At 40.1% G+C, this 27117-nt stretch overlaps 2 protein-coding genes and 1 long non-coding RNA gene across 4 annotated transcripts in view; 1 reads left to right on the top strand and 2 right to left on the bottom strand.

Annotated features, from left to right (window-relative positions):
* LOC135947693 (protein big brother-like) overlaps positions 1-22569 on the bottom strand; it is a 29094-nt gene extending 6525 nt beyond the window's left edge. Inside the window, exons 1-6 of the mRNA XM_065496584.1 lie at positions 22352-22569; positions 21686-21910; positions 20358-20444; positions 19768-19878; positions 7846-7962; positions 7126-7254 (exon numbers count right to left, since the gene is read on the bottom strand). Coding sequence (XP_065352656.1) covers positions 7126-7254; positions 7846-7962; positions 19768-19878; positions 20358-20444; positions 21686-21877 — 636 coding nt within the window. The 5' untranslated portion in view covers positions 21878-21910; positions 22352-22569. The remainder of the gene's footprint in view (positions 1-7125; positions 7255-7845; positions 7963-19767; positions 19879-20357; positions 20445-21685; positions 21911-22351) is intronic.
* LOC135947694 (uncharacterized) lies at positions 591-4563 on the top strand. The gene is made up of 5 exons (XR_010575704.1): positions 591-797; positions 855-958; positions 1008-4155; positions 4213-4316; positions 4366-4563. It is a non-coding gene; the product is annotated as an uncharacterized LOC135947694 (long non-coding RNA).
* A 2970-nt stretch (positions 22570-25539) lies between the features above and the next one.
* LOC135948319 (uncharacterized) lies at positions 25540-27115 on the bottom strand. Of its 2 annotated transcripts, XM_065497533.1 has the most exons (4): positions 26922-27115; positions 26418-26503; positions 25940-26205; positions 25540-25884 (listed from the first exon to the last, which is right to left on the bottom strand). In XM_065497533.1, the coding sequence occupies exons 1-4, from the start codon at positions 26957-26959 to the stop codon at positions 25696-25698; spliced, it is 579 nt and encodes a 192-aa protein (XP_065353605.1). In that variant the 5' UTR covers positions 26960-27115; the 3' UTR covers positions 25540-25695. The 2 variants fall into 2 exon arrangements, with proteins under 2 accessions (XP_065353605.1, XP_065353604.1); XM_065497532.1 differs by lacking the exon at positions 26922-27115 and having other exon boundaries at positions 26418-26756.
* Between the last annotated feature and the right edge of the window lie 2 nt (positions 27116-27117).

Below are 27117 nucleotides of genomic sequence, written 5' to 3'. Positions count from 1 at the left end.
TAAAAGACCTCGGTGCGGGGAGGCGATATGAAGGCCACATTGGGCCCAAGCTCCTCCGCGGCCACTCGGCCCTATATGTTATTCCTTTGGCAGAGTTATTGGGTCCCAGTGAGCCAATGACCTACGGGAAGTGCTGAGGTTAAAAAAATTAAACCATCTTGGGTACTGAGCAGAACTGCATTTGACCTGTGTCTTTATGAATTAATTTAAGTATTATTTAGATTTCAATCTTTGCTACTAATTTTTGGACCGAAATCAATCCATGCGGAATATTAGTGGGAATAATCAATGACCACTAAATACAAATTTTTATATGCATAATGAAATTGAAGTGGGATTTAAATTTAGCGTGTTATTGATCGATTTGACTGCGATACGTTTTGTCATGCCATTTGACGGGAATTGAAGCGAAATTGCGCCATCCCTCGCTACTCGGATGGATATATAAAGCGTTCCTCGCTTTTCTAATACCGATTTTAAGGGGGCGAGAAGGGCAAAAGTGATTGCGAGTCAGGGGTGCGGGTGCAAAAGCGAATCGAGGGCGAGGATCAATAAAACTGCGAGCGAGCGATGGTGTGATGCAAGGGCAGGGGCGCTTTAAGGAAGTGGGGATGAGGGTGCTAAGGGGATAACCTTCTTCTTTCTTAGGGGAGTAAAGCTACCCTCTCAAAAGACGACAGGCACAGGAAGGGGTTAACGTGGAGAACGAGGAGGAGCTAGACGCAGGAGGAGAAAGGACCGTATAAAAACCCGAACAAGGACGGAACGAGGAGAAGCGAAGTCCACGAGTTAAACGAGTAAGATCTCTGGAGCCAAGTAAATTCCTGTAACTGATTTTGTGTTTGTGTGGGCAGGCCGAAGTCGGACAGCGTAATTAGACAAGGTAGGAGATCACTTTTGGAGGGCTCGTGGGCAACGCCGAGGACTTCCGTCGCAGGGCCGTGCCGTGGACTTTAAGGTAGTTTTGGGCAGTAAGTTGTGGGCCGCCACTTAGGAATCAATTTCAGATGTCGGCGAGTGAGCGGTCAGGCTGCTGCTAATTTCTGCCAGTTTCGGCAGTGGCGGAGCGACGTAGGGTTTATGGTCCAGAAGGGAGCGAGTGATATCAGTTCGGAGGCGTCGGAAACGGAATTCTAGTGATCCGCGTTGTATTCTTTCTTGTGTACTGTTTAGAGTAAATTAATAAAGTCCAATTGTCTTGTTAAGTTGCGCGGGTTTAAATTTGGCTTTCCCTCCTTTGTGCGTAGACATTTTTAGGATATTTGCTCAAGGAATTTCTGAATTTGCTGCAGCTGGTGGTCGTAGAACCCACCGCGAGAAGAAAGGCTTTGTGCGTATAGGTATTGTCGGCCTGAGCTTAGGGAATTTTGATTAATTTTTTCGAATTCTATTTATTTCTTTCTTTCTCGCAACATTCTGGTGTCAGGTGTTAACAAAGGCCAGCGTAGCAGATCAACATTCTGGTGTCAGGTGTTAACAAAGGCCAGCAGATCAACATTCTAAAATGCCAGTAGTAGCAGATGAAAACCCGCAGCTGAGGGATGCGGCTGATAACGTGCAGCAGCCGCAACCCCCACTTCATTTTCAATCAGGGTATCATCCCCCCATGTTTCATCCTAATGCAGCGTGGGGAGGATTTCCAGAGTACGGGCCTTATCCACCCCTTCCAGGCCCGTATTCAGTCTTTAGTTGGCCCAGAGCGCCGTGGAGGGGAAACCAGCAGCAGGTACAGGCAGCAGCAGCCGAGCCAACTCAGCAGCAGGCGCTTCGATTCGAGGCGCCCAATTATAGGCAGCAAAGGTCGAGCGTTCAAACCGAGGACTTAACTTCAGCTGTGTCCTCTAGACCTCCCACGACGTTAAAAAGTCAGTCGCGGTTACCTGAGAGAAGAGACGCGAGTGAGACGGCGTGCCCTTTGTGCTATGAAGTTGGTCATTCGTTGAATAACTGTCCCGTGCTAGTTTGTTCAAAATGCTTTAACAAAGGCCATCCCCCTTTTGACTGCCCTGAGAGCGACGCAAAAAACGGGAAATGGGGGGAGTAAAAACAAATTCCCTCCCCCCTGTCATAAAAAATAAAGCTGACATTAATTTTTGTGAAAAAACAACCAGTCGTGAATTAATTTCAGAAGATATTTTGCAGGCCGCAGTGCACAGAGTGACACCTACATCGGGTTTTGCTGTCGTTGGTCGAGTCGTAGAGAAAGATGTCCCATTTCTGGTGAGTTCAGGTGCAATGGTTAGTTTGATGTCGCTCGCGTTAGCTAAAAAATTGCGCGCCATCATCGTGCCTTTCCTACAAGACGTCAGATCTGCGAATGGCGCGCCAATGAAGGTTGTTGGCCAGGTTGAGTTATTTGTCGATTGGGGGAAAATGGGTTGTAGTCATGCATTTGTTGTCGTCGAGGGTTCAGGAGTCACCTTTGAAGGTTTAATCGGCTGTGATTTTTTGATCAAGCACCAGGTGAATCTAATTTCTTCTAGACAGGTGCTTCAATTCCCATGGGGAGAAATTCCCTTTGGCCTCAATCAACAAACGAAGAGAGACGCATTCCAGGAAAATGCCAACGACCTGGGGAGGAGTGAGGTAAATTTTGTCACAATCGCAGCTTTGAATAAATTCGATTCCTATGAGGAAAAGACATTTCCGGAGCAGATTCAGCCTCAAAGGTCATTTCAAGAGAACAAAGTGCCGCCTGATTCAAAAATGTGGGTTCTCGTCCAAACAGGAAGTCAGCCAGTGGCAATAATTCAAGTCCAAGATGGAAAATCGAGTGATGGTCCGCCACCTCCCACAACAATTCGCTCAGTAGATGAGACAGAAAGTATTCGAGTCTGGCTGGCCAAGTCTTCGAGAACGGCGTTGAAGGTCCCAAAATATGAGGAAAATTTTAAATCGTTCAAATTGCATCAGGTCCCAGCAGAATGGATAGAAAGCCTCAGGCAAAAATTGTTGATTGTTCTGGAAAGGACGGGCCGAGTTACCTTCAACTTGCTGCGGAATTTTTGGGATTATGCTCGCCATCAAAAGAACGTCAGCGAGCCACGGGAGCAGTGCGCAGGTGGTCCACAATGGTCCCACTGCAGATAAAGAGTACCCAGCAAAGAGAGTCTACTTATTATTTTGAGGCGAAAATTGATGCGAAAAATTTTAATTTGTTGTGTAAAGTGATTTTATTCGTCATTTGGTTGTCCCCGTGAAGTGTTTTAATATGTTAAGTTTAGGATTTAATTTCGAGAAGAGATCTGGTGAGTCAGCGGAATCGAAAACAGCTAAAAGTCTAGAAGGAGGCACGGTGATTACTGTGGTTAGTGCAATCGCATGAGTCTTGATATACCGGTTTCTAAGCAAAAGTACCGGTCATTTCATCCAACTAGCATTATCATTATGGCAAAGGTGTCAAAATTGTTTTCTTCTGATACCGGTTTTGAATGATAATGATAACCGGCGGTAAGGTTGGTTCAGGCTCATAAAATAATAATTATTGTAGCCGCATTGATATCTTGTTGTTGTTCGTAACTACGATAGCCGACCAGGAAGAAATCTTTCCGAACTTAAACATCTTAATCTAATTCAAATTGTGTGTGACGAAGACTTGTCATGAAGGCAGGCAGGAGTAAAAAAAAATATGTCGATCGTCGAGACATGGAAGTTTCCTGATTTCTAAAGTTGTTTAAATTTCTATATGTCGCCGGGAAAAACTTAATTGACCATACATGTACTGAGACGCTTTGTGATAAATTTCTAAATGACAGATAAAATAATCATTGAGACAATATGTTTGTAGGAAAGAAGCAACCCAGCACTCTATTAAAGTCAAGTGAAGGGCCCACCCCAAATTTAACTGGCACCATAAGCTAATCAGGATCGACTACCACCAAGGATGCCAGTCTAGATGAGATGTGCGCCCTGCCCTTGGGGGAGGATTATGGTGTGATGCAAGGGCAGGGGCGCTTTAAGGAAGTGGGGATGAGGGTGCTAAGGGGATAACCTTCTTCTTTCTTAGGGGAGTAAAGCTACCCTCTCAAAAGACGACAGGCACAGGAAGGGGTTAACGTGGAGAACGAGGAGGAGCTAGACGCAGGAGGAGAAAGGACCGTATAAAAACCCGAACAAGGACGGAACGAGGAGAAGCGAAGTCCACGAGTTAAACGAGTAAGATCTCTGGAGCCAAGTAAATTCCTGTAACTGATTTTGTGTTTGTGTGGGCAGGCCGAAGTCGGACAGCGTAATTAGACAAGGTAGGAGATCACTTTTGGAGGGCTCGTGGGCAACGCCGAGGACTTCCGTCGCAGGGCCGTGCCGTGGACTTTAAGGTAGTTTTGGGCAGTAAGTTGTGGGCCGCCACTTAGGAATCAATTTCAGATGTCGGCGAGTGAGCGGTCAGGCTGCTGCTAATTTCTGCCAGTTTCGGCAGTGGCGGAGCGACGTAGGGTTTATGGTCCAGAAGGGAGCGAGTGATATCAGTTCGGAGGCGTCGGAAACGGAATTCTAGTGATCCGCGTTGTATTCTTTCTTGTGTACTGTTTAGAGTAAATTAATAAAGTCCAATTGTCTTGTTAAGTTGCGCGGGTTTAAATTTGGCTTTCCCTCCTTTGTGCGTAGACATTTTTAGGATATTTGCTCAAGGAATTTCTGAATTTGCTGCAGCTGGTGGTCGTAGAACCCACCGCGAGAAGAAAGGCTTTGTGCGTATAGGTATTGTCGGCCTGAGCTTAGGGAATTTTGATTAATTTTTTCGAATTCTATTTATTTCTTTCTTTCTCGCAACAGCGAGACGCCGCCTGTCGAAGAGCACGCGCGCACTTTTTCATTGACATATCTCTTTGTTCAACCTGCCAATCAGTCTGGTGGAAACGAGAAATCCAGTGACGGAAAAATGCTATTGAATAGGAGAAATTCGTGAAATACGGATGAGATCAATCAAAATTTAGATTTGTAAAACAAACTGCTGAAAAGCTGCGATCAGAGAAGGAATTAGCTATTTTAAACGTACAATTGAAATATATAAATCTGTGAGGAGCATATTGGACAAAAAAATTGATGATTTTCTATTAACAAGTTATAAAATTTTTAAACCTTCGTCTCATAGAAAAAGAAGAGGTAAGTTAGAGTTTGAGAAAATAATAAAATACAATTGATTTCATACATTATATTCCATTCTGAATCCGTCTGCCTCCATTGAAGAGCAAAAAGTGAAACCGTTAATCAAAAGACTCTTTTTGACTGGCCAGCATAGCAGAGGCCATTACTGTTCCTCTCTCGCTTTAGACATTTGCTGTATTATTACGCTGAAATTACGCACAATGCCCTGTTGAAAAGGGACGAGTGCGCCCGGCAGCATCAGTAGCAGTGCGATGGTAACTAATAAAAAGGGCGTGTCCCCTCTTCAAAGTTGCAGCCCTTATTGGCCGAAAAGCAACCCCTGCGAAAAGGAAAAGGGGGCAACCAGTTCCCGCACCCCTCTCGTATATCAAATGTTGTTGTGTGTCCTCTTTGTTCGCTACTGAATTATTACTCTGACGAGCGAGTGAGCCGGCAAGACACTATATTGAATGTGTGTGCGACGCTCAAAATAAAGCTGACACAGCAGCACTCACGTCCTGCACGCAATTTCCGCTGGCAACCATCTTTGATTTCAGTGCAAACTCTTGCTGTTCAATTTATATTTAATTGAGATATTTTTTTGCTTTTTGAGGTCTGTTAGTCTAATGTATATTTTGAGTCAACTAATTTTATTCTAATTGTTGAACTCTAGTGCGTCTATTACTCAAAGCGTATTATTCATTTATTTTAAACAACGCATTGGTACTGGTGATTGGAAGATTTTTCTGCTGGTAATATTGTTTGTATTTGTGAAGTTATTTTGGTGACCTTTAAATGAGGCGTGTATGTTGTGATCAATCCACAATTGAGTTTAATTATATTTGCTGCGATTACAGAAGAAATACGCATGTAGTTATTTGCTCAATTCAAAGCTTCGTAAGGATAATTTAAAAACAAAATAGCCCACAGAACTTTTTTGGCGATGGTAATTAAAATTATGCCTTCCCCGATTCAATTTGTTAGGGCAGTGATTAAACCAGCGCTATAGGATTGCACGTTTTGGTGATAAATTACTAAACAGCAAGATAGTAAACCTATAGTCAGTGCCAACCAATTAAGATAATAATGTTTAATTTAGCCTTTTTTGTTGTGTTATAGTCTTAATTTGTCATTTAAAACGTTAAACATTACTGCATAGTTCTCTTACTATCGAGTTTAGCTGCAATTGATAATTTAAAAAAAAATACTATTTAACTTCAAGAAGTATTTGATTTTAAATGCAAAGAAAATATTGTACGCCCAAAAGTTAAGCTGTGCTGACGTTAAAAATGAAGAAAGAGATTCGTTTCCATATAGGCCAATATTGACACAAACCATTTAATTAAGAGTGAATACCAATCTTGAGCTCAGCTTGCTCACATATAAATAATTCTGAAAATAATTGGAATCAATTGGCGTTAACTCAAACAACTCAATATAAAGAAGAATTTTTATACCTTTCAAAGCCTTTATCAATACAAAAACTTCATTCTTCTGCATCCCTTTCTCTCGTTTTTTCCCATAATATTTCTGCTGCTCTCTGTTTGTTTGCGAAAGGGTTTTGTTTCGCAGCACTTTCCCATGCACATTTGACTATACAACCCTTTCGTAATGCGCATTCATGTCCTTTGAAATATGTATAGGTCCGCCCGCGGCAGTGTGCGCGCTGATCCTCCCCCACCCCGCTGAGAGTGAGAGGGTGTGTGTGTGTGTGTATGTGTACGCTGATGCTATAATCGGATTTGGTGCCCTTTTAAAAATGTCCCCTTTGGCACGAGATTTCAAAATCCGTTGTTAATAATAAGCAATGCCGCTATCTCTCGTCTCAGAGAGCACAAATCCTCTCGAAAAAGCTAACTTTGGGTATTGTTATATATTGTGGAACCATCTACTCAAGTAATTCACCTTTTCATGCGCTTTGTCGTTGCATGAAATCACTAATGCTCAGCATCTATACTGCATAATATGGTAATTAAAATTTGAATGCGAGTAAGAATGTATCGAGCTAGGTTAAATTTTTGTATTGATGAAATCACTTACCAAAGCCTCGATATCATTTTCTGGTCGGTCCAGCTGCGGGTGTGAGCGGAAGACTCGTTGCTTATCTTCAAAATCCCGCAACCTCTGGTTGTACCGCTCGATTTGGTCTCGCAGAATCAAGTCTTCGTTCTTAAAAACGATTGAACACGGATTTAGTTTCATTTAAACTGAGATCATGATTTTAAATGAATTAAATTGGTGGCCTCTATGAATTAAAAAAGCAACAACATGAAATATTAAATAATATGCGAATATAAAAAATGAAAACAAATCCGCGAAATATTTAATATCAACAAAAAAGTATGTTCCATTTTTCAATTTAAAAACAATTCAAGTTAGTGTTTCAGAAGTGCGGTTGCTCATTTTTCTGTTATCAAAGAGTGATGCAAATAGAGATCACTGATGAACTTTGTTTGAGTACAAGTAGAAAATATAGTATGTAAAGAGCTATAGTGTTTATTTAAGAGCACTACTTGGAGAATTTATTGACAAAAGAAAAATCAAAATTGCTCTCACTTAAGGTTCGCATTATTTTCCAAAAATTATGAATCATGCATAAAACTTGCTATTCATTTGCTTAGGGCGTCACTGCGACGCAATACTCAATAGCGAGCGGAAGAAGCTGAAACTCGAGTCGACTTTAGCGTCCCGAGTCCCAAGCCACTTTGAATCGAATTCCTGGGGGATGCGTGTGTGTTTGTGTTTCAATTTTGCACTTACCTGGGCCTTGTCCTCGTCGAACTCGAGACAGCCAACGCCGTCGAGGCGATCAAGGTCTATCCAGCCTTTCCACCGCACGCAGACGCCATTCATTATGAAGTGAGCTCTCAGGTGAACCTGCGCAAAGCGAAACAGCCTCCGTCACCAACTTGATCGATTTTGCAGATCATTATATTACAACAATGAAAACAATATTGCTGCTCTCGGATTGGGACAAATGCTCGCAGCTATATAAATATTTTTATCAGCTGCTGCGACAAGGAAAACGCTAATTAACTTTTTTGAAAGGAAAAGGAAAACCACACGTACAGCAAGATTTCTTGCTTGGGGTTTCCTGCTATTTGATAAAATAAATGAGCAAAGTGACGATTTTGATAGCTCCCTATAAAAACTGGTCAAAACTTGTTATGTTTTATTTTCATTATCTCAGAAAAAATTTACTACTATTTTCTATACCGTTCTGTTTTTACTTGAATATTGACTGTTTAATATCCTGTTTTCAAAGTTCATAAACTGATAAATTTTAAAAGTTCAAATCTTACTCCCAGCTATGAGAAGTGATCACTTCTCGAAAACACAGTCTGCTAAAACAGCAAAACTTAAATTTATATAGCACATTCCATTTTGACAGTAGCGGAATAAACGAATTTTGCTGTTTTATCAGACTCTAGGTTCTCACTTCTTTTTGTAGGGAGTACGATTTGAACGAATCGAATTGCCGCGAATTACAAATATTTTTGGTACAGCTGTGTAAAGTAAAATGAAACATATTACAATGGAGCATTGCACTTAGTTAGACGCAACATCAAAAGGAAAGTTGTTGGAGCAATTTGTTGGCCAACAACAATTATTTCAAAAGTTTTTTCACTTGCAGTTAAAAAATTGAACGTTAAAAAAAGGTGTATGCAATGGGATTGTGGCGAAAGCATAGTCCCAGCAAACAAAAGTGATGTTTCCCAACAACGCAGGTTTTCGAAGTCGAAGAATAAAAAGCTGCAGAGGTCACTGCACTTCCCTTGCATATATACACTGCAAGTCAGGGGTGAGAAAATGTCACTGCGCTGTAGTGAGAAAATCTCACCCCGCCGTATGTCACTATACCTGGGGATGTCAAAGGTGAGTTTTTCGCACCGCGCAGCAGTGACATGCGGTGGGTTGACATTTTCTCACTGCAGCGCAGTGACATTTTCTAACCCCTGATTTGCAGTGTAACAGTTGGGAAAAAATTGTGTCCCTTTTTTTAATTGGAAATTTCACGGTTCAATATACCCGGAGCGTTTTCGGCATATTTCTTTCAGGGTCGTAATATCCTGGAACGACTTGCCGCTGTGCTCAAAGACTGCACTGCCGCGCAGTTTCCCGCGCTTCTGAAGCAACAATTGTGGAGTGAATTTTTAACTTTTTGTGATCATCTGAAGTTGTGTTAAGTTAAAATTTTGAACGGGCGCATCGCGACGACTACAGTCTGTTTTATTGATTTTTGGCTTCTGATAACCTGATCTATGAATTTATATTATGTATATCAACTTCCAATTAGATGAAAATAAACAAATTTAATATAATAATAATATTTATTTCCCAACTGTATGAATAAAAGATTCAGGCTTTTTTATAGAATGCCCTGTGAAAATTCATTTCTCACGCACGCTGTACAAAAAATGAAACAAAATACAACATATATTGTAAAAAAACTTGGACCATGGATTGAAAAGGTAAAAAGTGATATATAGCCAATTGAATGTCATATGATAAATGAGGGTCAGCCAGTCGGGGATCGCATATTGTTGGTAAACACACAATACACAAAACTACTATTGTCCAATGAATTCCTGACGCATCTTTTGACAACAAGTCCGATGCCCCTGGCCAGATTTCAACGTACAGATGCTCTTGAAATGATACACACGTCATAATTTCAATGAGCACGCTGAGGGTGAAAAGAACGTTTTCCGCTTCTTGATAATAAAACGGCTTGATCGTTGGCGTGACTTTTGCCTCCCTCTTTGAGTGGTGACATTTTCATTCAGGTGCATTTCTTGCTGTACACACGCACATATTTTATTTTCGTGTTGTGAGCGGAGGGAAAGAGGCACAAATCACGCACGATTCAACCCACACAATCGCCAATATAATTCCTCAAATTCCACTCGATCGGCAAAGTCAGTTATAAAGAAGGAATAATATTTACGGTTCAAAATATCAGCAACTGCCTTCCCTTAAAGTAATTAATTAATGATCTGCCAAGTCACGTTGCAGCTACCGTCAGTGTGCTATGAATAATAGCAAAAAAGTCAGTTGCACACGTCCTCGGTCTCTCTTGTGAAAAAAGAAGCATGCGTGTAATTTTGTCTGCAGGCCTTTCACATTATGCAAATGATCTTTTTGAAACAGATCTTGTTTGTTTCTTGCTCTGCTGCTTTGTTTTTTTCGCCATCCCGATGACGGGTACGTAAACGAAGTCATGCTTTGGAGGGGGTGAGTTTTTAGGGGTTGATATTTGCTCAGCGAATGAAGTCACACATTTTTTTCGATTTGTGTAGAAAAAAGGCGTGAGAAAGCGCACGCGATTAAATTGAGACATTCAGCGATTTGGTTCCACTCCGACTTTTTGCACGCATTTCCACGGAAGTAAAAGGTGAATCATCCGTCTGTTGGTCGTAAAACGAGGCGTGTACATTCGTAATAACTCTTTGGATTTTACGACTGCATAAATATATTAAGGTTGCTCAATTTGTGCTGCACTACAAGCAGTTTAATGCTAAACGTTTTTACAGCACCGCTAAAAACGTAAGTGTAAAAATGAGGAAGGTCAAATTGAATTATTCGAATTATTCTTTCACGGAAAAGGTTTGATCGCATCTTCACAATGATCTCAATTTTGACATACCGAAGAAAAGGATCATTGCCATTTGACTACAACACCAAATAAAGAGTAAGCACAAATACGGTAAATAGAGTAAATTTGATACAATAATTTGCTCTGCGAAAAATATGCTCATGCAATTTGAGCGTGGATGAACAGTTTTAGTACGCTTGCGGCCCATCTGGCCGCTCCCCAGAGCGTAGTTCCGCAGAAATCACGATTTACCCTTTTATATATCACACTACATATTGCCTGCCTTTCAGCTGCCTTCATCGCAATCGCATTATTTTATACGTCTCGCTTTCCTTTTTTGTGGAATCGAGTAAAAAAAAGAAAGGAAATTATGTTCGCTGGCATAATGGCACACATTTAAGTAATAGCGTGGATTCGTTCCCTCTTGACAGTGCATTGATATTGCAAACTTTTTATGTGCGTCTTTGCAGCAATCACGGAGGTAGGAATTATACTGGAATCGATTTTTTTATTAAGAAAATAATCCACACAACAGGTATGTTGTTTTTTTTCTAAAAATTAATTCTGGATGGATGTAAATATAAGGGTTTGTTGCACAGCTTAATTCGGTCTTAGCACATTATTTCAAGCAAGCAGCTATTTTCTCCGCAACCCGCAGAGTCAAGATGCATATTATTAGATTTCGGTCTCTTTGTTATTCACTCCAGATTGTCTGAGAAAAGCGAGTCGCGTCGGAGCAATATTTTTTTGCTTGGCATGCGGGAAAAGAGCTGGACACGTTTCTCCCGAATCCGATTTTTTGCTCTCCGCAGCTTGATTGTGATGCCGAGGTGCATATCGCATTATATAAAGTGTGAGTTGTGTGTACAGATTATTGTCTCATTTGTACCACAGCTGGAAACTTTTGTTAGAGCGGATAAAAAGCCGACGCCGCCGCGTTGTGCTCTGAGAAAAAGCCACGGCGGCATCATCCGAATATTCATCATATTCACGCCTGCGATTTGTCTCGAGTCGAAATTATCATCGGAGAGTGAACGTCTCTGCTTTTTTATTCCTCTCCCTGGGGTCTCTGCTTCTAATTAATTAAACGTTTGAATAATGAGGTCCTGGCATCTATTAAAACGCCTTTTAACTGCGTTATGTATCGGTGCTGTCACGATATGAATATCTTTAATAGCTAAACACATCACCACCTAAAATAAAATATTATTATTAGCGCGATAAGCATGATTTGAGTCATTCCCGAATCATTCGCTGACATCATATACAATGAAGATAATAAAATTGAGTTTTTAATAGCAGAGAAATCAAATGTGCTTGGTACGTTTTCCTAAGATTGAATCTTCAAAACGGAAATAGAGTCAAAATGGATTATTGTGAGTAGAGATAGTTTTGGAAAGGAAGCGAGTGTTTTCTAAACGTGCCACCTCAGATTTATTTATAATTTATCGGGCAGAATTTATTTGAAGCAGTAACACACACGCAGCAGGCGCAATTTGACGCCTAATTTTACGAGGGCCGGCTGTGTACTCTCGTTTCTGAGCGATGCTGCCAGCTCTCAAAACAAATAAACAGATAATAAAATCTCGTCGGAACGGAGGAACAACGTTAAACTAAAACATCAAAGTCGCGAGTCTCTATCTTTATTGAAAAATCAACAGCTTAATTGGCTAGCTCAGCGGAGTGAGTTGCGAGCTTTTTTACATTTACGCTCGCAGCAAAACTTGTGTGCGCTGCCCGTCTGCCCGGGGCTAGAGCAGAGAGGAGGTGTAGATTGTGTAAAAAATGTTATTGCTCAAAGTGCATTTGGTAACATTGAAGTCATAAATTTTGGCTGTTTTCCTCTAACTGACACTTCAGGAGAAATAACTCGTTTGAAAAGCGACGCGTCCTTGCAAGGTTTCTCTTTTGCTTGGTAAAATCTCAACCATGGTGGTTGTAAAGAAAAAGGAATGTGTACAGAAAAAGCAAGTCTTTCATAAACACAACAAGCATTTCAAAGCTCCTTTGTAAACTACTGGAGGAGAGGTTACATGAAATAAAATCAAATTGCTTTTTTCAGAAAAAGGCCACTCACGGCTACACCTAATGACATGGCACAGACCTGGGGTTTCTCAAAAATGAAACTTTAACATTGAAAAACAAAATTGTGTGTATTTTTATTCTTTAAATCAGACACACCATATCGCAGCATTTTTTACCCATATTGACAGCCAGCCGTTAACCACACTTAGACCTAGTTAGCACACCAGGAATGGTAAAAGCTTTCTCCAAAATTGGAATGGTTTTCTCACTGAACGGAATCCTTCAAACGTCACGCCTGGTAAAAATTATAGAGACGAGGAGCAAAAAATCACTACAAAAAAACTTTCCTTCACGGTTTTCCCCAAATAAATTCAGTTACTTCCGCTCCAGCACATTCAAAATCGGAGGCAAAAGGGGTGAAAGCGCGGGGCCAGCGATTTAATTGAATCGAGAGCTGCGAGGTAGAAAAAATCGAATTAGCAAAAGGCGTTCGTCCGATCCGAAATAACCCCCTGTCGTGGAGCCGGCTATTACCAATTAAAGCGGCTGCACACGGTTCAAAGGAACCAAGCAAAGCTTAACCCCTTTGGCCGCGCACGTCCGTCGGCAAAAAAGACCTCCCTGTAGACGCGCGCGATAATAAATGAAAAGTGCGTCATGTAGCGCACCGAGAGCAAAGTTGCCATCACGCGTTGTCGCGCGCGAACAACAAATGCACGCCGCGGGTGATTTTTCGGTCGTTTTTCCGCGCGCCTATTATAATCTCGCGACTGACTTTTCGTTCGCTGTGATGCTAACAGACGTCGACGACTGCTGCAGCGGGATGCTGTGCCGCCGAAGGGCGCGTAATTGTTTGTTTACAAGCGCGCCGAGGGTGAGTGAATATGAGTGAAAAAGAAAAACGTGAGTGCTTGGCAGCTTTTTGTGCTTGGTAGCAGCGAAATATGACGTTTCCAGTTATGACGGATCGCTGTTGTTCGTCTAAATCGCGTGAATATTCAGTGTTTTGTTCGAGATGTTTGCCTTTATGGCTAGCGATATTTATGGTTATGCTTCGTCGTTAACCGTGTTTTAAATCTAAGATGCAGTAGGAATAGCACAACATTTTCTATAGCAAAAGGGTATAACGTTTAAATCTTCAAAATGAAGTTTTTTTGAGTCGAACGTCCTAGTCTGAAAAACATGTGTAGTTTTCTATTTCTTTTTAAATATCTTCAGTCTCAGTGTGATTTATTTTTGAGCAATTTTCTCTTCATATTTTGAGAGATCAGAATAAATATTTTATTAGATGCTACAAAGTTAACCCGAGAGGAATTTGAAGTTTAAATTTTAATATTAATTAGTTTTCAGAATAAAACAAACGATGTATTATTGCACTTGCATCATATCGTAAAATATTTCAAACAGTCCATAAAAAGTTAGCTTAAAATATTTGTTATTATATACGTTTTTTCATTTTGTATATGCCCAGATATATTTACTCACGCACAAGCTGCATGAGAAATCTGAGTGTTCCAAGAGGAAAATCGCTCTGAGTGTCGAAACATTAATTACTGGCTAATTGAGCGTTACTGCTGAAATACGCGCGGAGGAAAATCCCCCTCTCGCGCCGCCTGCTTTTTCTTGTGTTTTTATAGCGTACTTCCTCTTCAGAGAAACGCGATATGCCTTCTCGTTGCTCATATCAGAGGAAAGAAAGAAAACTGTGTTTTGCTTGAACGGTGACTCCATAACAATTGAGACGAGCTGCCTTTTCGGAGAAGCCGCGCGTGCTTGCCCTAGGGCGAGTCGTGACCCCGACAAACGGCTCAGGGGGCCCACACGTCCCCCCAGGACGGCCGGTCGCTGCGGCTGCTACTTTTAGCCTAATTGCTGCGCATCTGCTGCCTGAAAAGTGGAGGCAGCAGCACAGCACAAATCGCTGCCGACCAAGCTAAATGACACACGATACAGGGATACCATATAATTTCAAAATCGACTGGCAGGGTCACGGATCCTGAACTTGCAATGCATTACAATCACGTTTTTGAAACGTTATGAAATCTTTTGTCTCGTTGTACCAAAGTCTCAATAAAAATATGAAAAATATATAAAAAACACTACTTTTCCTTTCTTGAGAAATCTATCTTGCTACATAATATGTATAATAGCCGAATAAGTTAACTTTCTAAAAAAAATCTTCATTGTTGGAAAGGAAAAATGAACTTTAGTTTATGGAAAATCAATATTAACTTGCTTATTTCTTAAGAGCTATGAAACTAAAAAAATCACAGCTTAACAAATCAAAGAGCTATGCGTGAAACAAAATTCTTATTATGCTGCTGTAAAATACTTGAGCCTTATATTATTTCGCCTACAGGTTCGTTGTTGAATCTCCTTCCAAATTGGTTGTATTGATGGTTCGTAAATTGGCGGCAACAGCAGTAAAAACCACTACTCGTATACATCGCCCGCCTCGAAGCGAACAAATAATCTCCTGGTATCAATTTTTCTCTAGTGATTTCGATTTCCTTTTCTGCCTTTTCCGCTGCGATTAAAAAAGACCGACAATGTGGGAAGAGAAAAACGGCGGCGGGGGATATCATCTTCCTCGCTCTCGGACAGGAAAAAAACACAACGCTTCTTGGAAGTGGAAGCCTTTATAGGTTGATGCCGCGCTGCTCTAAAATGAGTCATAATCGTTTCTAGAGACCCTACAAACACACGCTTATCTGCCGACTTTTGACACAGACTCACATATATAGAATTAAAGCTTGAAGATTTTGCTCCTTTGCCGTGTGTGCGTATGTGCGTGCCATGAAGTGCCGCGAGTTTGGTGCTTTTTCCTGAGGGGAAACCCATTCATGAAATCAGGGTTTCCGCGAGCACCTGATTGTGAGATGAGTGTGCGTTGCAAAGAACTATGCCATAACTTTTTGGATGGTCTGACTGCTATACAAATGTGGAAATACTGTATAGTCTTCTATTTAGTTTCTTACATGTTAAAACTCTTACAAGTGATACTTAGTCATTCCAGATATTTCAAAATGTTATTTATTGTTTAGTTTTTTACAATTTAACTCTACCAAATACCCTGTCACAGTTGAAGGCGTTGCAAAGAAATATTTGTGTGTCCATTATGGCTAAAAAATGTCCTATGACACAAGCAGGATAAAAGGGATTTTCTCTCCGTTCCCCAACTTCATGTATAGTATAGTAAAATACATTTTCCATGTCCAACACTATAAAAAATATCTCCTTTTCTTCATACCAATGAATTCGACTTAAAATTAATTGTACAGCATCAAGCCCTATAATATGCAAATGAGTCTTTTATTTCTGTCCAACTTATTTAAATTCACCCCGATGCAAGTCCACAAAAGTCTGACATGGCCTGGGTGATTTTTCAACGTTAATCACCTTGTGCACACACTACTTTTTCACCTTGTCTCTTTGTTCTCAAATTAAACACACGAGGCGACAACAGCAATTAACAAATTTAACGGTAATATTAATGAAGGAAAAACTGGTCGCTTGGGTGTTGACACAAAATACAATATTTCGCTAGAGAGGGGTCACAGAACACTGCTGTATCAGCGTGTAATTAACACTGATCCCTTGCCCTTCTCTGTGTGTATATGTGTTGCCGTTCGAATTTTTCAATGGGAGGGTCGGTCAGCAGCTTTTTTCACTCGTCGTCGGCAGTTTTGATATAGTGCCTTTTAGCAGCAGTGCCCTCGCGTACGTAGTTAGCAGATGTTGCTCCCTTTTTTCAACTTTATATCCCAGCTCTCTCCCTTCTCCCTCCCTCTCTCTCTCTCTTATGATGTTCTGCTTAAAAAAGCGATTATTAAAAAAGGCGCATCATTATTCAAACTGCACGTTTCCCATGTTGTTGTGCTGCTAACTCTTTCTCCAAATTAATTTGTGCGGAAGCATTAATCACGACGGCACGCCGGGCTTTTTAATTTGTAATATACGTGTGTGTGTTATATGAGAAGCACGAATCGCCTCTCTCGATTAGCCACGCCGTCTTGCACTCGAATTATTTCATCTCCGCCTCCGCACTATATGCATGCCAGTGAGTGAGTCAATCTGCGGAATTCGGATCGTTTGCGAGAGGCATGCTTTTATTTAGATGATGAAAGGAGCACGCTTTTGGAGTGGCTGCTGGAATTCGCTAAATTATTTATCAAAAGGCAACTGGATATGTAAATCAAACACGGACCTCTTATTTTTGCCAACTGCAAACAACTTTCATTTTAGATCAATTTAGAGAGTTATTTAATGAATGAAGCTTTTGTACAAAAAATCAATACTTAATTATTAACAGTAAAAAAGATGCAAAATAAATCGACTTTCATGTAAAACAAACAAAAACATGAGCGAAATGAACACAAAATGGCTTAACTTATATTTTAAGTGTGTATGTGCAAGCAATAAAATATTAAAACTTGTAATCTGTTAGCCGCGAGATTTGCTTGTCAGAGCTCGGGCAGAGAAGGAGCAGCGGCGGACGACGGGGAGCGCATTTAAGAGGGCTCGCTTCACTGGACCTTTTATTCCGTCCAACTTTAGTACACAATGCCCGCGAGAGCATGACACAGGCACTTGAACATTCACGTTTCATCCAGCTTTATTTTCCGTAAATATTTTCACCTTGTTTGGCTCGGCGCGCGGAAATGCAGCTCAGTTTATAGAAAAAAGTGCTGAGTCGGTCCAGATCCATTGGGAACGGCGGCGGCTCTTTTGTGTCACGCCTGCTTTCGACAGGAATTCCAAATTGATAAAATACTCCTATCATCGACTGCATTATAAAAACTGTATAAAGGGCAGCATCCTCGGCTTTTGACTAATAATACATAGTGGCTTTGAGTTTTTCTTGCTGTTGATGAAGAAATTTATAACTTCGGCGCCGTAAAAATATAGATAATATACTAAAAAGACCCAAAGAAACATAAGGATCAGACCAGAGCTCACTTTAATCCGTATTTTATGTAATTTCTCATTCAACAGCACCATGATCCGCTCAGTGGAATTTAATAATTCCGAGCCCACGTGTAACATCTGCCTGAGAACTGACCAGATCGCCTTTGGAGCCAATAAATGCATCCATATTTCACGACTGATTGGCCCCTCAGCTCGATTGGCTGTGACAGGAGGCCGAAAAGGCTCTTGATCCAGGTGGTCATCAATTTTTCATATGAAAAGGCCGGTCGGCCGGCCTCTTTTCATCTGCCTTGTGTGTGCTGCGTAAAACGCGAATTTTCACGGCAGCACGTGCCCAATTGACAGACATATCTGATGCGAGGAGCCGGGCAACGGGAACACATGTAATCAAGTGTGATATTGAGAGCTTCTCCCGCACGTCAAGAACAAACCCACCCAGGTTGCGGACCAGCAAATTAAATTATTCTGTTCAAATAATAGTCCAATAAAGGATCGTCGGCTACTATGGTTTAATTTGGACCTTCAAGCTGCGTGCAACTCAGAGTTCGTTGTTGGCAAAATAAAATAATTCTATTGAGCCACAATATTTTGGCCCGCCTCGTTCTTTGATCGCCAACAATAGGCTTCAATGCTCCTTTAATCCGAAACGGATGTAAACGTGATGCCGAAATATGTATTTTTCATTCGCATATATGGGGTGAATTGAATGAATGAAATTGCACGCACCTTTTCTCTTCTTTACTCTGGCACAACATTACACCCGTTAATCACCTATACTCAAATTACCACTGCTGTAATTCATATAATTATGTCACCGGCCATACGATTAGCCCTGAGGCATAAAATGTTATGTTCAGGATTCACCACACGACGCGTAAATGTTTGTTTAACCCGCTTGTACATTTCTAACGAATCAGAGATTTTTTTTCAATTATGGTCGTCAAAAACTTTTCTGGTTTCAAGCCATGCGGCTCAATGCGGAATTGTGTTCTCATTAGCTCTACGTGGACACTGGTAAGGTATAAAAACCAATAAATATTTTTTGACAACGTTTTTGTTGCCATATGTGCCTCTTTAGTTGACTCCAGGGTGCTTTTTCTTAAAGCTCTATACATCCCTTAAAGGAATGTAAAAGGACAAACAACAACGCGAACAATTGCGCCCCAGTCATAAAGAAAACTCTCTATTATTCAGGAAAAAGAGGCGCGGGGGAGGAATTGCTCAGCACGATAGGGGTTTGTCAAATATTTTGCCGCCGCGATTTCAAGAGCCTCTTGGATCTACTCTTCATGCTATTATTTGCTTTCCGCGCGCGCGGGGAGTGTGTGCCTAGGCATATATCTATGAAGCAGACACGCACCATTTGATTTGCATATACACAGCGTAGTGATTAATGCCGACGAGAACTCTCCTCGTGACAATAATAAAAATAATAATCGAATTGCACGTGCGACCCTCCTCGGTTCGCATCTCCTCCGCGCCTCTAGTGTTTTCCCTTTTTTATCAAGAGAACGTTTTCTATTGTGCGCAATCATCATTAAAGCTCACTTAATTGGCTCAGTGCGCGCGAAAAGAATGAATGCGGGAAAACAAAACGCAGAATGGTTTTGCAAATATATTTACTCATTAGAGAGAATCACTTTCTGCAATTCAAAGGCACGTGCCAAAAAGAAAAGGATTTGAATTTCAAGATGTCAAATTATAAAATCTGATTGCGAAGTGTTGAGCTTAAAAATTCCGAGCTGAAATGCCTATGATATTCAGTTCGTGAATCAATCTCAGCGTGGAGATCTTTCTGAACAATTTTATAGCACCCCCAACGTGAGATCAGTACAAAGCAACAGCTGGAAACGAAACGCTCAATTACAACGCAAGATCTTATCAGCGCAGTGTGAAATAGATTTTTAAGCTGCACTGCAGTCGTTTAATGTTGTCTGATGAATCTGATTTTATCGCCGGGTAATTTATTTATGGCTCCAAACTATATCATGCTGGTTGTTTAAAAAGGCGCCCATTTACGAGCGCGACGAACAATAAGTAAAAACTTTTAACTCTACTTGAGATACATCCGTGAGTGCAAGATCTATTTATTGCCTTGTCTAAGAAATGGTAGAAAATTGCAATTGCATTACCTTGCCAATTTCCTTGTCGAAGTCGCACTCTCTGCCAAGGTCGGGCACTGCATAGCCATTAATGACTGGGTTGAAAACAAGTTGGAGGTTTGTGCCAGTGGCCACAAATGCCTGCAAAAACAACAATAACACACCGTATAGTAATATTGTGAACATGTATAGTTGCATTTTATATTTCAACAGCTCGTTTCATTTTCATTTTTTATGCCCTTGTTTTCAAAACAAATTGTCAAATAATTTAGGGGTCCTTAAACTCCTCAAGTTTTGTAAAATTCCCACTAACAACAAGAAGTAATTTTATTATATTACTATGGCTGTGGATTTTTTATTTTAAATTAGGAATCGGGCAATTTTGAAGGATATGGAATTTTGCTCGCAGAATGAGTGCGGCAAATTCCGAGAGAACATCCACATCCGTTGCAGTGAGGGTCTCAGGAGTCAAAAATCGATGAGCTCTTTCATGCTCATGCGCTTTTTACCCTAAAGCTACTAAATATCGCCCCAGGGATCCTCTCTGCTGTGCGAGCAGCAGCAGCATCACGATACACCCCCTCGGCATTGCACAGCACAAACACCCTCGGCGTACTTACAATTTCCGTGTGTCCCTCCCGGCAGCCATTTTGAAACCTCACTTGGCGTTCCTCCAAGGGTCGATCTCTGAATCCTGTGTAGCGAACCTTCAACAACCGAATGGAAGCAATCAACATTAAATAACAGTTGTTAAAGAACAGGATTTTATATTCGATTGATTTTTTTAAATCAAACCAAATAACATAGTAATTTTAAATGCTTTTTGTAAATTATGGTCCTCAAATTTTCTAATATTGAGAGCCGTACAATACAAAATTTTGTGAAACATTGCAAGGTTGTTCCATTTTTACTGCGCTATAAAATGTAGTCTGCAAAGAAATTTATTTGTGTGGGCTTTCAAATTTGAACGAAATAGATGTTTATATAATTAGTTGAAATAATAAAATAAATGTAATCAGTCAGGGTTTTTGTATCCAGATTGGAGTTCGTAGCGAATCACTCGCGCTGCATGACGCATCTCTCATTTCTTAGACGTCTGTCGGAAAGCACAGAAGTTTCCTCCTCTAATTAATTAATCTAGCCCGGATGTATCCTCCAAGCAGACACACAAAAACTATTTAAGATCTTTGTTACCAATGACAGGCAAAGAGGAAAGAGATTGTAAAACAAAACAACAAGAGTGAAATGAAAAACATTAAAGGAAGTTGAAGCGTAAACGTCATTTCCTTGAAAAATATACCGGTTAAATTTGCACCAGTTGAAAGGTCACATAGCAAGGATTCTGTCGACCTGCTTTGCAGAGAACTATTTGATTCACATTTTTTTTAGGAAAATAATATAATCAGGCAAAAACAGACACGTGCTGCAGCATGGTGAAATGTCCAATGCTTCCAGAACAAAAATTCTATTTCTTTCATGAATCCATATCTGATTTCAATTTGAGTTACATTTTTTGCACTTAAATTGAGCTTTCTTTCTCGCATATAGAGTAGCTTTTAACAGAGAATAAAGCGTACAATGTATATATGTGTCTACAAAACAAAAAAATTAGCTACATCTATACACATTTGCACCTAAATTTGGAGTGAATAGAATCATAGAACACTCTAGCCCCTATCCGCACCTAATTTAGGGTGTGTTGCTGTGTCCTCTAGCTCCTTTTCGCACCTAAATTTAGACGCGAATAGTGCCACCCGAAACCCGAAACTTGATATTTTCTCCCAACAATAACACGCAGAAATGATCCTTTATAAGTAATAATTTAAAGTGCAGCTATTCGAGAAAATCTGTTCCATAGCTCAAACAATGTTATCAAAAAATATTTTTAATTAACAAACACTGTCAAAGTTACAATTATTATGACAAGAAAGTCAAAAAAGTTACTAACCTCGCTCTCTCTGCTGAGTCTTCTGAAGAGTTCATCTGAATCGAATTTGGACTTTTGGTCTGGCACAACACGCGGCATTTTAAACATGAAGCGCGGTTTCGGCTGTTCGTAGAGGCCGATGGTCGTCTCAAAGGGTAACATTCCCGCAAGTGCGGCCGCAGCCGCCGGGTCACATGGGCGTGGTCCCCACATGCTGGCCGTGTGGCCGCCTCGGTCACCTTCTGCCTGCAATCGCACACAAAACCAGACTTAATAAAACCATGAGCGCGCCTCCCCGCAAACCGTCAACAGTCGCCCTCACAGCTAATGCCATTGCAATGGGCTGATAACGAATTTGATTAAATTTCTTTCGAAAAAAATATAATTACTACCCTCATGCGAGCCTTAAATCCAAATGAAGAATTGGTTTTTAATTGCATCCCTTGACTTTTTAGTATGCTTTAAGTTACAATGTATAACCAAAAACGTTTTGATGGTATTGCAAAAATATGCTCGGATTTTAATACACTACTTATGTTTATAGAACTTCGTAGCAAATTCTTTGCTGTTTTTTCATAAGAGAGAATTTCAAGGATTTAAAAAATGTCCGTCCCGCAGGTTTAGGAAATAAATTCGCCGTGATAAGATAATATTTTCACTATTGCCTCAATGCCTCAACATACATACCTGAATTTTTGAGAAAGTCCGTGGGTTGAAGCTCCCCTGTCAAAGTAGTTCTTTGCTAATTAAACTCGTCGTCAAGTTATATCACTACTGGCACAGGTTGCAGAGAAGGTGGAAATCAGGTACACTCGCAGGTTCGGCTTTTGAGGACGCTGGCTGGCTGGCAGGCTCGATGCACACATACGCACACTCACCGACTCACCGCACAAGTGGAACCGCGACTAACAGGAGAGATGGCTAGCAACCAGAGGAACCGCGACGGCCAGGCCTTCCACTTCCCCTGCCAGAACGCAGGCGGCCAGAGACGGCCCACACGCAAACCACGCCTATGCCACCCTTGGCTTATGCAGCAGCCGCACACAAATGCGCCCGGTTGCCTAACCTCGCTCGCTCGCTCTCTCTCCGCGCTGCAAACCATACCAAACCGTCTGCCTGCTGCCTGGTGTTTTGTGTGCTCACTCAAATTACTTCTGCACCGACCGATCGTGCTTTTCCTTGGTTTGCAGAGTAAATTACATTTAATATAGACTGCGACAAATTTTTGAAGATTTCAATGATTTTATTCCACTGCTAAAAAGGTCATTTTAAAGAGCAAAAATTATATTATTCGAGGATGGGGGTTTCACTCGGAGATCGGAGAAATTAAAAACCAGACTAGCGTTTCGTTTTTTAAATAACTTTGGGCAACAAGGATGCAGTCTAATTTAAATTCTTTTTTAAATTTTAAGATTCAAATGATTATAACTGTTTTAGTCTAATAAATCTTTTATAAAGAATAAAGGATTAAAAAATCTATGCTAAAATCAAGTATAAAAGTAACAATTAAGGAGCGCTGAGTCAGTATGAGACGACCTACACCATGCAAATACGAATATTAAGAGTTATTTAAATTTGTTTACCGCGTTTACCGAAATGAAAGTGAACAGCTCCGCGCAGACTGCAGAGAAGAAATTAACAACGTACAAATAATCAAGTTGGGTCTTTTCAGTCCAAAGCGATTATAAATATTATAGACTGGACGATTTATCGTTTTTTGCTCTTTTATTGGTCAATTCTAATCATGTCAGCAGACTAAGAGAATTTATTCAAATTTATAATAGTTTTAAAGGTTTAAAGGCATATCTGATTATTAACACAAAACATCTCTTAAAATGAAAAGATAAAATTTAATGTGGGTGCTTTAAATAGTGACAAATATATTAAGTTGGAAGGAAAATATTACAACTCTGATGGTATGAGACATTTTCCAAGATTATACGGCCGCAGGAAATTGAAATATAATTTATTAATAAATTGTACATAATTTATTAATAAATTATATATAACAGCGCTCTTAATCAACGAGGATGAAATCTTGTGTATTGTGGCCCGCGAAACCATATTTATTACTTTATTGTTCTTTCAATTACGCTGCTGGTCACAGGACGTCGAATTTCCAGCACTAATAGTTTTTATTGCAATTTCAGCCATTATGGCTTTGATTCGTTTAGGTAAATTACAAGGCCAGGTTTGGTATTATGTTTTTGTTTACGAACTATTGTTTAATATTGACTAGATGACTTTCGCGATGGCTTTCTCCCAGTTTTTAAACCGGGAAATCAATTAACAGCTCTGAAAACAAAAACATTAAGAGGTGTTTTCTTTATTTCAATTGCAGAAAAGGTAAAATGTTCAAAACAAATATCTTAAATGCTTCCTCAAACAATTTTCTGTTTTGTGATTTAATTTGCTACATATTTGTGATCTTGTCACATTAAAATAAATTTTTCCTATTTTCAAGCCCAGGTTTATCACACAATCTCGCATCATCAAAATCAATATCCCATGATGCAAAAACAGATTTTAAAAAGAGATTGTTTGTCTATCCTTTTCGAGCAAATCAATGTCAACATCAGTCATGGTAAGGGTATATCAAATAATGTCAAAAACACCATATCAAATTAGATTTTTTGAATTCACTTAAAATCCATTCATTAAATATAGAGAGCACTGCAGACAATTTCCATGCACAATATAATTTGTGCACTTGAAACAGCGACTGCTCTCGTTGCGAAATAATCCAGTGCACTTGGTATCAGAGTTAAAATCGATTAAACAAGCTTGATAAAAAGCCGAATAAATAAAGCCGAGGCTCCTCCTACGGTCTCCTGGTTGGTTTGCGTGGAACCTATGAGGGTTTACACTAGGCTAGGGCGTGGTGGTGTGTAAAGCCTCACCAGAATACACTCTTTCTCTCTCTCTCTTGCTCTCCGAGGGGAACTCGTGCTGCCGCTTCGTGAAACAACACGCTGCTTTAATGAGCTCTGCTAATTGATAAATTTGCATGAAATCCATGCTGACCATAGCTGCCAGCCTGCATGTCCAGAGAAAAGTGCGTTCTCTCTGGACGGGACGTTATTATAGCACTAAACCAGATTTCCCATGTTTTTCATAAAGCGATCATTGCTTTTTTTTAGTTAAGTGCGTTGAAATAAATGTATTGAATAATTGGCACGAAAATACAGAAACTCTTTTCTTCTTGAACTCCACGGGATGTAATCTATAGCTACTCTCTAGCGTTCATCCATTTCAATTTATATCAATGACGATTAATTTTTTGTGCATTTGAAATACATACCATGAAGTAGTGCAAAAACGAAACAATTTTTACAAATCCTTCACATTCATTAAAAACTGGAATTGTGGAGCTTCGCTTTTGAAGGTCCTGAAAAAACTTTATCAACCATAATTAAAACAATCTTCATTATTTGAATAATTGCAAGTTATACTGGGGTTTATTTCTTCAGATAAACTTATTAAATATCCATTAAGTACATTATATTTTGCAGAGATAAAATAGTCTGCTTTTTTACAAGAATTGTGTTAAGGGTTTGTATGTTAGTAAAGTTGTTTCGTTGGAACACCTGGTGGGTTATGCAACCTGCGTGACTTGAACGTCGCTTCCTACTTGTGAATGCCGCCGCTAGAGCGAAATTAATATTCTTCGATTTCAACGCACCGTGACATCTATATTCTCCTCCAAGAACTTGTATGCCCGCTAAAATTCCCTTGCTCATACATTTTACTCTTCGATTAATGTTGCACTTGTAATTTTGGAAAGTAGCATTAATATTTAAGATTGCGGTGAAGTGATGACTACATATATATCATTTTTTGCTATAAGGTATTATTAAAAATAAAGGGTCTCGAGGTATATGTATAGATTTTACCATTTAATTAAAATTACTAATCACATTCTTCATTATAAACATTTAAATGATGGCTTAATGCATCATCTCTTCACATTTTGTGAACCTTTGTCTATGAAATAATGGAATATTGTAATACACGTTTCAAATCTTGGAAAATCACTCAATGACTGCCTGAATTATATGATAATTGCAGAAGCATTGTAAGTAGGAATGAAAGTCTCTTGATGGCACTTCAAAGAAGAGACCCACAGTACCAACAAAGAGGTAGTCGAGCATCAAAAAGACAGATCCGACAATGCCATCAAAGCTTTGACTCACAATTGAGACGGCAAGTGCCAGAGCGACCTGAAATTGATAGATTATTCAACTTTAAATTATATATAATTTTAGTAATAATTACGAATATTTTCCTGGTGGTGATTGTGTCTTTTTCAATCATTAAAATAGGCCAGTGCCTCTGGGAAGACTGGTTTTCGTAGAGCCAGAAAGAAGCCATCAGAATAATGAAGAGGCAAGTCAGTCTTATCAAGTGGTCCTGTGGTAGCAGTATTGAAGGCCACTGCTTCAGCACAAGTTCAGTGGCAACCAGGGCAGGAAACAGGGACTGAGACAGGGCCGCCACCTTCAAGTCCACGTTCTGCAGTCTTACTTCCATCCATGGGTGTGCTAAATTATTTTAACAAATTCATATATTAGCAATTTGAACTCTCTTCATGTGACTGATTAGATTAAAAGATTCGGTAAACTGGGTATGTAAACAGGAAAATTAATTTAATTTCGTGAAGTTACATGATACGCCGATGGTGTCCAAAAATTCACTAAAAAATAAACAGGACAATTTACATGACAATTTTCTTTCTTTTACAAAACAAACTAACCAAATCTGAAAAATCCGACAAATGATGAAATGTAGCCAATGGCGAAGGCATAAAAGACCGGCAGGTGTTGTTGATTCTTCACGTTTCTATGGAATGGATAAGTAAATAGAGTCAGCAGCCCCCACGAGTAGCAAATATGCACGATGAATTGTGCGAAGGCGGTGGAAAGCCGGACCATTTTACATGATCCAACTCAGAAGGCTTACGACTGCCCGATAGGGGTGGTGAATTTTAAAATTTTGACGCCTCCACTCGATTTTTTTGTTTTGGCGCAGCAGAGCCCTCTCGTGGTAATTAGTGTACAACTGGAGTAAGAAGGTCATAAAAATTACCAAAAATTGCACTTGGTCTCGATTGTGAGTGTTTAGCGAGTACGTAGTGCGTACGAAAAATGGTATAATCGTTTCTTTTGATTTATAGTGTCGTATAGAGATGGAAAATCGCAAAACAAGACCAGCGAGAATGACGTGAAATTAATTATGACTTATTATGACTAGCAATTACATAATATGGCGGCTGTCCGGTGATGCAAAAGCAGTCATATCACTCGAGAACTACACGAGCTCGTCCCGACCTGAGGTAAGCAATTGTTGCGGACAGTGGACGGCGCCGCGGAAAGCCGTAAAACGGCGCCGCCGGCTCAAAATCGACGCCAAAATTCGGCGGAATTTATCATGCACGAAAATGCTTTGCTCTGATT

Source organism: Cloeon dipterum, chromosome 1 (assembly GCF_949628265.1).
Source record: "Cloeon dipterum chromosome 1, ieCloDipt1.1, whole genome shotgun sequence".
Lineage (NCBI taxonomy): Eukaryota > Metazoa > Arthropoda > Insecta > Ephemeroptera > Baetidae > Cloeon > Cloeon dipterum.
Note: the sequence above shows the minus strand (reverse complement) of the source record. Positions and strands in the feature narration are given on the sequence as shown.

Bases quoted from the DNA above. Each gene is read 5' to 3' on its own strand.
- LOC135948319 (XM_065497532.1), bottom strand. From the start codon at position 26,595: ATGGTCCGGCTTTCCACCGCCTTCGCACAATTCATCGTGCATATTTGC. The intron at 26,206-26,417 runs GTTAGTTTGTTT...AAAATAATTTAG, and splicing joins TGTCGGATTTTTCAGATTTG to CACACCCATGGATGGAAGTA. The intron at 25,885-25,939 runs GTAATTATTACT...TATCAATTTCAG, and splicing joins TCACCACCAGGAAAATATTC to GTCGCTCTGGCACTTGCCGT.